Here is a 10,198-nt window from a genome sequence, read left to right as displayed (position 1 = left end):
ACTATATACCTGAGTCTACTCGTAATATTTGTAAAGGACCGCAGATGTAAGTGTACACCTGTCGAAAATACTCAAAGTAGTAATAAAACCCCCTTTATTAGCATAATCCATGAAACAAAACGATACACTCTATTTGTATTCCAGCAGTAAGCAATATTGTCCATTGTACAGACTGCGACACACTTAGCCCGTGCCGATCAGCTATCTTCAATCAGGGGAAGTATCAGAGTAGAATATTTACCCTGTATTGTGCATGAATCCTTATACCGTATGATTTACTGGTCAGAGTATTGCAGATTTACAAATCAGGAAATCACTTAGATACATAAATTGTTTGTGCATAGATAATTTGAATTTAAAACACTGTACGAGGGTATGGGATGAGAGATAGAGAGAGATTCAAATATTTCAATAAAAGAGAACAGTAACACAATATTGCTCTCATTAACTGATAATACAGATTTATTTGATTCATTTAAAGCACGCAATAATTAAAAATTAAACATATCTATAAATAATGTTATTTTCAATTACTTCATTTTATGCTAATTTCGCGCTCAATCGATCTTATATATCTATGCCATTTTGCGTTATTACACTCTGCGTGAACTCGACGCAAATTGTACTAATGCAAAATGTAATGATTGAATTTATCATACCATGCGTTGTTATCAAGCAAATAGAATCAAGGGGGGGGGGGGGGGACAAGAGTGTCTGTCCCCCACCTTTGATAACAATATCCATTTTTTGTTATGTTGTAATGCAAATAAAAGATATATTGGATACCCCCCCCCCCCAACTTGACCCCAGCTTGAAAGTTCTGATATAATAGTCGAAGGCACACAACACCACCAATTAAGAAAATGAAGATATTATGAGGCATTCATAGTAGAGGACTGTAACCACCCCATCCCACCCCCAACGATGGAAAAAAAATGAAGTGTAGGGGGAAATTATTGAGGCAGTCAAAGTAAAAGACTCTTTTAACCCTTCACCTCCACATTAGGACTTTGAACATCGGCTAAAACATTTTGGTTTGTTCGTGTTCGACATTCCAATACTACTTTTCAAGCAGATGTGATGGTACTTTTCGCGCGTGAAGCTATGTCGTCTAGGCAGTAAGAAACATGTACTTGCGAGCGTTACCGTTGTCTCTGGATTTCCGTTTTATAACTGATTAGTCAGCCTTCGGGCTGACTAGTTATCATACGAAGAGCTTCAAGTGCGCTTGCGCTCTTTGGAATTGTGGGCATTGAGGTGATCTTGAAGTAGGTCTTCTTGATCACTTCGTAACAATAAAAAAGAAGTCTGTGATCTGTGTGCATTGATTTGCAAATATAAATTATGTTGTCTACAACAGGTATCTGTATTTTCAATTCAAATAAGAAAATCTTATAAAACGGACACATTATTTTCCTCCTCAATAAAAAACAAAACTGGTTTAAATTAAACTGGTTCCCACTTTGAAGGTAATCTTTAAGTATGTCATTCCTAAGAACTTCAAGTTACGAATTAAAGAATTTCGTTTTATTGAGTTTACGATTAAAATTTATTCTTAACACCATAATCATATCTGTTATGTCAGTAGAAATAAGAACATTTTACTAAATGGAAAAGTAATTGCATAGAAACCTTCAACGTAAACTGGCCGTGTTGTAGATTCTTAAGTAAACTTGTCAATTTTAACTGGTTCGCAGTTCTTACCTGTGTTTTACGCAGCGAAGCATATAAATGTAAATAAGATCCCTGTATATGATGCTTGGCCCCTGACACTATTTCGTTGAGTAAAATGCCTAATGTCTTAACATAATTTCTAGTAGTGCAACCTGTTAAATACCTAATAAACCTTTATTAGTTTAAAGCGAGAGAAACTTACAGTAACTTATTGCTTTCCAAACGTATTCAACAGTTTCAGGGGTTTATATACCCTTCGAAAACAATTGAAAGTTTTACTTAAAATCTATTGAATACACCCAGGGTATGAACTTTGACTGAAATTAGTAACACCCTAAAGGTTAACTTCACCCGAAGGCAGCATGTGCAGATATATCTGAAAAGGTTTGTAATTTCAGTAAACGAATAATATGTGAGAATAAGGCAGTATACAAATATATGCACGAACACATTAATTGGGACATAATATTTAAATTATAAGGCATAAATGCATACCACAAAATTCATTCCTGCTACAAATATCATATGGAGACGTCATCAACACTGTGAAGGGCTTCAAATTTAGGCCAATGCTCGGCGCTTACGGCCATTGAGCAGTGAGAGTGAGGGCTCTTTAGCGTGCCACACCTACTTTATATGTATAATGTCGTGCGCACGAGATAATGTTTGCCTAGCATCTTTGAAAAAGAAATTCTGTGTCCTAAATATACCACCGCAGGGTTCCAAATTACCGCTCGCCCACTCGCATTGGCGACTAAACTTTGCTTGTGGGCACCCAAAATTTTCGTTCTCGTCGCCCTCTTGGCGACCATAATTGTCCGATCAACATTTTTCTTTCCAACCGATCCAAGTCCTATTATAATTGAATTTCAATTTCTGGTTGAGGTTTTGCCACTTGGCGAGACATTCCTGGGGTATCAAACCTTCCAAAATGTATTTAAACCAGAAGTTGAACAACGCAAGGGTTACTTCAAACGAAAAGAAAGCGTGTGCTTTTAACCAGAGTGGAAAGAAGGGGAGAATATGGCTCGATGACGGCGAAAAGGGGATGACGTGCTGTGTGTACAAAACATGATACGAAAGGTCCAATGGTTGTGACAGCTTGCCCAAGTTATAAACTTGAAAGCATTGTAAAGCTGAGAAATAACATAAAAAGTCTGAAGAAACGTGCGTTAAAGTCGGACGCCGCGAAGATCATAAAGTCCATGAACTCTGATATTTTTGCTAGGTTGACGAAATGAGAGTGGAAATGGGAGAGGTATTTGAAAGAATTACGGAGAAGGAAACAGAATTTAAATATTGATATTTAACTTTTAAATAAATTGCAATGTGACCTAATGTTTCATTTTTCTTGTAAAAAAAAAAATGTTATTCAATTTCATGATATGTGTGGGCTACTAAAATTCCATGTGGGCTAACAGGATTTCTTATTCAGGGGCCAACTTGGCCCCTAAAGTATTCAGTCAAAGTTGGAACCCTGCACCGTATTATCCTCACCTTTCATTATTATAAAGACGCCCTGTGTCATGATTTAGACATGTTCTTTTACTTCATGATAATGCTTCATCACATACATCTAAGCTTGTGAAGAGATTTTGAAGTCGGAGAATGTTACCGTCTTGCCCCACTCACCATACTCTCCAGATCTAGCCCCAAGCGACTTTTTCCTTTTTCCAATCATAAAAACTGATCCGTTTGTCGTTACAAGTCCAGACAAGCCCTTGGCTCAACCATCAGTCAGTGCTATAGTATATCTTCCGGATTTATGTCATGTTACCGAATAGGTTTTGTATGTTACAATTCAATTCTATATAAAATGCCAGGGCTGCGTTCAAGATCGTAGCGGCTACGTAGGGCTCGGTAGCGCTACGATCTTGAACGATATGCTAGGCTAGCCCTACGTAGGGATAACAAGCGTTAATTCATACAGTGCGTTCAATATACCTAGATATCTAGCCTAGCAGCTAGACTAGCCGCTACGATCTTGAACGCAGCCCAGTTCCGTTCACCAGCGTGTTCTATTTGATAAGAACTTTTTATATGTATTAACACAAATTCACAACACATGACGACGATATAATGTACAAATGTCAAGAACTATTTGGACATTCATTGTGTAAGTGCGTATTTCTGTTGCAACTGTGCAAGTCTGTATTTTGAAGTAATTGTACCGAATTTTCTCGACAACATGGCAGCCTCACTTGTCCGGAAAGTAGATACTTATAACGAGTCAAGAGAGAGGTGAGATTCATATGTAGAGAGACTAGAACAGTATATTGACGCTGGATATTATCTGTGTTATTAAGCTCAATCGGTGGACCGACCCACAGTTTGCTGAGGGACTAACTGCAGAACTAGCTCTGTGAAAAAAATATTTTGACGGAACAGAGATCTACAGTTCCACCCCTAATAAAAACCTTCGATTTACCGCGCACACGAAGCTGCGCACGGTTGAGGCCTGATATCGTTGATTTTTAAAGAAGAAAAAAAATCGTGTTTTGGACCCAGAACTATTAAATGTCCCTATATATATATATATATATATATATATATATATATATATATATATATATATATATATATATTTGAAACATCTTTTCAATCAAAGGGTTACATAAGTTTAAATAATGCGTGTTTACAAATGTCAATGACATCGAAATCGGATCTGAAGAGTTTTTCAAGTTTTCGGCATTTTTTTTTTTAATACATAATACAAATTTTAGCTTTTTGTCCCAAAACTGGAAAAGGTATCCATGCAAAGAATTTGATTTATAATTAAAGGGTTCCATACTTTCCGAAAATAATTGTTATCAAATGTTCACATTATCTATATAGAATCTGAAGAAATTTTCCGGCGATTTTAAAGAAAAAAATCATGTTTTAGCCCCAAAAGCTCGTAAATGCTCCCACATATCTATGTCAAACCACTTGATATGTAATCAAAGAGTTACATACATTCACAAAATACTTGTTTGCTATTGAAACACCCTGATATTTTTCATGATATAATGTAATTATGCAAACTTTATTTATAATCAAGGGACTATGTACTTTCAAAAAATACTTGTGTGCAAAAATCCATAGGGGTCCGTGTTTGCCCAACTATCTACTTTGTATTGCTTATAGGAGTTATGAGATTGATCACTGTTTGTTATCTTCACCTTTCATGTAAACAATTGGAAATACCAGTTAAAATTTTAAATGACGTACGAAAAAGAAAGGAATTATCTCTATTGAAACACCCTGATATTTTTCATTTATTAAACAAATTCCTATCATCGATTTTCCTCAGAACGAACAATAACATCTTAGTATGTACAGTCTAAATATCATAACATCTCCTTAAAATTGTATTTGTGGTCGAAGAATGAGGACGTTTATAATTTAGGGTATTGATTGATGGTATCTTGGTTAACGTCTCTCTCAAGAGGTTTTTTTTTCATATGAAGACGTCACCAAGACCGGTAAAGGGGCTTTAAATTTAGGCATTACGCCCATTGAGCAGTGAGGGTTCTCTAGCGTGACATACCTACTGTGACACGTGACATCCGTTTTAAGGTCTCCGAGGACCCGCAACATTCACACCTGATGCCGAACTATCAGTACCTGTTTTAACTACTTCGGTATGTTGCAGTCGGGATTCGGACCCCGGACGTCCGCATGCGCGACAAACGCTCTAACCTCTAGGCCATTGCGGCGGTCAAAATTTTGGGTATGTAAATTATATTAGTATTGCGGCTGCCTCTTTTATTTTAAGCTCAACTTTACTGATTTAATGTAATTATGTATATAACTATTAGAAGATGAACATGTATTATTACAAACAAGAGGTACTGTGAGCGATGTTCACTAAGAATACCCCACCTACCCCAATCTCCCAAAGGGTGTTGTTAATAGGTATAAATAACTTCTTTCCTGAATGTAAAAATATGGCATGCCTTTATAGAAGAAAATGGAAGATATAGTCCGAACACAAATACATGGCATAAACCTATAATTTTGACCTTGAGATCAAAGGTCAAGGTCATGAATATACATAACACAGTCTCATGGTGATACACCCATGTCTTATGGTATGACTGTCAAAACCCTATAATCAATTTTGACCTTGAGGTCAAAGTTTAAGGTCATATAGAGGTCAAGAAGTTACCTGACACACCGTCTCTTGGTGATACACTCGTGTGTCAAATATGGTAAGCCTATGTCAAAGAACAAAGAAGTCATGGCCCGGACACAAATCCATTGTAAAAAACCTTTAATTTTGACCTTGAGGTCAAGGTCATATAGGGGTCCTGACACATCATCTCATGGTGATCCACCTGTGTGCCAAATATGGTATGTCTTAGTCAAAGAAGTTATGGCCCAGACACGAATTTGCACAGACAAACAGAGAGAGAGAGTCCTAATACCCATCCCCCCCCCCCCCCCCCCCCGGACTTCGTTCGGGGGATATAAGTATATTGATTTTCCTTTCCAATTCCCTTTTTGAAACGTCGGAAATGACTTTCCAACGTTCTAAACATAATCTGATTTTCCTTTTTTTAATTTTAACCACCTCTGGTCTAATGTTCACATTTGTAAGTTGTGTAATTTGGATTCTACAAGAGCAACGATTTCCAATTTTGACTTGCTGGCAAATGTCCTCGGAACTCTTGCCTTTGTGATTCTAGAATGAAAATGGGTGTGTATTTCTCTCTTGATGAGAGAGAGTGTGTAGAAATGTGCAGGTAGTGTAAGTCCTTGTTCTGTTGTGCATGTTGTGAACATTGTGCGAAACGGTTGTCAATGGGTGTGTTTGAAAGTGTGGTGAGGGTGTGGCATTGTAGAATTTTTTTTTGTCTGATGATGTGCCTAAAACTTTGTATTTCCTCGTTAATGTCATGTGTGTACATGTATTATATGTCCTTATCTGATGTGTTAAACTGTTGGTGCAAGTTGATGGAAATCTGAAATAAATGTGTATATGGGCGTTCATTTCATCTTATTGAACTTTTTCACTTAATAGTTTAGACATTTAGACTTTACCTTGTCTAATCTCTCAATGTTTCCGTAGATAGTTATCTATCTTTCATCAGATTGCAGACCGAGGGGTGAGTAATGAAACTTTCAGTTCGTGTTTTCAAGAACAAAGGCACACCCTCTGTTTATTACGGTTGTCACTGACATTGTAGGACTCGTTCTTCTCAATGAATCCGTGTACATTTGATGAGCATTGTTCACTAATTATACAGTCCCTAATATATGTATCCATGTAAAATGGCATGTTCAGACAAAAATCGCCGTAAAATGGCTGAAATGTTGCCAAAACGGCGTAAAACCTCAATCAATCAGACAAAACTCTTTTAAAAAAAACAACCTGACACGACTCTGTGCTCGGTAATTTCGTTTCAAATGAACAGACTACAGATTTAGACATTTTCGAAGATGAATGTGATGATTCTGATGGGCAAAATCATAGGGCAAAAGTTAATAGAAAGACGTGGGGACATGAAGAACTAGCAGAGTTTGAAGAGCATCTCAAACAATAGAGCAATTCCACAGCAAAATAATTGGAAAAGGTTACCCTTTGCAGAAAGGAATTTGATTACAAAATTCGAAAATGAATTTCCGTAACAGTTGGCTGTTTGTGTGAGGACCGCCTCGCGGAAGTCCTTTAAATACGCTCTACAACAGGCCAAATTAGGAGAGGCTTTTGGTAGCCGAACAGACCCCACAACCGTCGCAGCTGTCATGTATATTGAATGTTAATTAAATACATGTACGAGTTAGCTACAGATGTACGAAGATCAAGGTGGCAGGGGACAGTTTCTTTGGTTTTGAAACATGTGGATACGGGGTATACACCAAAGTCAGATTATGACAGACTAATGAAAAATCATTTCCCTTTTATGTCAATACTTGTATTTCATATTAGTGTAATTAATAAATTATGACCCTAAATTACATGTAATCTATAAATACTGGTGCTGGTGCACAAAACATGCTCTGAGTAGGTTCCCTTTTTTGCTTTGATTTTCCCTCATTTGGGCTAATCCGCACCACCCCCACACCATCACAGTACCAAACATGGGGATTTAGACACTGCACAATCAAGAACCCTACCTGCCCTTCTCAAAAATCTACCTCTCATATGGGGCCATCCACCTTCCCTCACACCTACAGACCTTTTACTAGACCCTGCATGTTTTCACCGGAATTTCTTCAGCAACTGACCACGTGTCTTAGTTTCGTATTTGCACCCATCTATATGCTAGGAATCATGGTGACACCTACATGTTGTATATCAACATTTTTACTAAGCACTCAGCTACATTTGACATGCATCCTAAAATTATTGTATACATTTTTACACATGTAATATCACTTCAAATACGGGGTAATTCCATTTTTGAAAAAGTTGACCGGGCCTATAGTGCGAAACTGTCCCCTGCTACCCAAGGCTATAAATAAACGAGTTGTATCGACAGCCATCTTGGTTCAGTAATACACCACATGGTGTCAGAAGTGGTGTCTATCAATGGAGCAGTTAAAGACTCCGGGGTTGTTAAATTTAGCGGAAAATTACAAGGAATGGATCCAGTAGTTCGAATTGTATCTGAGCGCGACCGGGAAAGAAGAAAGGGCAGATAAAGTGGAATGCGCCACATTTCTCCACATTGTGGGGTCCGAAGCAGAGGATAAAGATAAAATTGAGGTACTAAAACCAAATTTAAGGAATGCTGTGAGCCAAGAAAAATTTGACATTCATAAGACACGTGTTTTTCACCAGAAATCAGGGACAACACGAGCCCATTGACAGCTACGTAATGGATTTAAAGACGAAAGCAAAACCGTGTGAATTTGAACATTTATCAGATTGGCTGATCCGCGATCGAATCGTGTGTGGAATTACCAATGAAGCGTGTAGAGCAAGACTACTGAGGGAAGCAGACTTAACACTGGCTAAAAATATTGACATTTGTTGTTCTCACGAAGTTCTCAACAGTTGATGTCGTTGAAATCGCCAGAAGAACATTCAGTTAATGTCATAAAACAGGTCAGTAAACAGACAAAGTAAGTCGTGTTTTCCTTTGAATTCCATTACATCAGCACCCAGTTTCATCCATGGACGCGATGGTGTGTCATGAGGTGTAAGTGGCTCTTTGTTGTTGGCCTTGCGAAACTTGTTACAAACACCACAATTTGAAATAAATTGCTCAATGTCATTGTTCATGTTACTCCAAAACATAATATCACGTGCACGGCGTTTCGTTTTCACGACACCAAGATGGGCTTCGTGTAATTTCTCCATTTCACGTTGCAACGATTGCGGCACAATCACACGTTCACTTTTGAACAAAAGTCCATCGATCATCGTGATCTCATCTCGATAGTCCCAGTAAAGCTGAATCCCATCGGGTAATAATTCTTTCCGATCAGGCCAACCTGACATGACTACCGTACTTAGCGTGCGCAAAGTTTCTTTTTTCACAGTTGCGTATTTGAATTCAGCAAGTTTCGCAGGAGTCATCGGTAGTTGCGATTGGATTAAACTCACATCAAGTTCATCATCGATAAGACTATCACTACTGTCCTGCAGATAAGCTCGACTAAGAGCATCGGCTATAAACATCAGTTTCCCTGGAACGTACACGATTTTTAAATCGTACCTCTGAAGTTTCATGAGCATCCTCTGATGACTCGGTGTTGCACGGTAGGACCTAAAATAAAATATTGTGTGTTTCCCCAATCCCGATCGACCCCAAAATATCACCGCGACCGAAAATATTTTATTACCGATTTTGTGAAGAATTTTGAATACCGAAATCCAGACGGAGGTGCTCCTATGAAGTGGAGAATTCAAACGCGCAAGAAGACGCCGTTCTTTAAAGCGCCTTTATAATCAGTGCAGTTATAAACGCCCAGATGACCCTCTCGTCTCTGATTGGGCGTTTTCGGGGTCGTACATTGTTCTCTAGATCGTTCATGCATTAAATGTCGAACGCATGTTATGGACGTTGTTTTGTCAGTTTCTGTTGCCGTGTTTACGGCAGGCAGTTTCTCAAGAAACCTGATCACAAATACGTTGTGTAGATTTTCTAAAATGGGCATATGGGAAGATGTGTGTGAGGATGTTATTACCGATCTCGATTTGACTGAAGATGAGGAGGATGCTCTGGACAAAAAAAACACGTTCGTGTGTCAATTTCTACTAAAAGTAATTTTACAGAAACATTTAATCCTCTGTACGGTGACGATATGAAATTTGCTCTTGACTTCAATGAAAACTCCAAATTCGTTAAATTTTGTATTGACATGAGGGTAACTCTACTGAGAAAGAAGCTTCCTCCTCAAATTGTGTGAACACTTTGGAAAGAATGATGGAAGCAAGCCAAGCCATCAATAGGCTGCCCACAAGAAAAGACACAGAAGGGAACAACACCATGCAAGCAAAGGTAGCCTCTTTTAGGATAAGGAGAGTATCCACATCCTTGTCTGCATTCTTTTTTCTTGCATTAACTTTTCAAACCCTTTAAAAGCCTAG

At 38.1% G+C, this 10,198-nt stretch overlaps 1 protein-coding gene across 1 annotated transcript; it reads right to left on the bottom strand.

Moving 5' to 3' along the window:
• Positions 1–8,689: 8,689 nt before the first annotated feature.
• On the bottom strand, positions 8,690–9,337 carry LOC130049678 (uncharacterized protein K02A2.6-like). The gene has a single exon (XM_056147578.1). It carries the CDS (start codon positions 9,335–9,337, stop codon positions 8,690–8,692), a length of 648 nt encoding a protein of 215 aa, XP_056003553.1.
• Positions 9,338–10,198: the final 861 nt, after the last annotated feature.

The sequence above is a fragment of the Ostrea edulis genome, chromosome 8 (assembly GCF_947568905.1).
Source record: "Ostrea edulis chromosome 8, xbOstEdul1.1, whole genome shotgun sequence".
Lineage (NCBI taxonomy): Eukaryota > Metazoa > Mollusca > Bivalvia > Ostreida > Ostreidae > Ostrea > Ostrea edulis.
The sequence above is the reverse complement of the archived record's forward strand: the minus strand, read 5'-3'. Positions and strand labels throughout refer to the sequence as shown.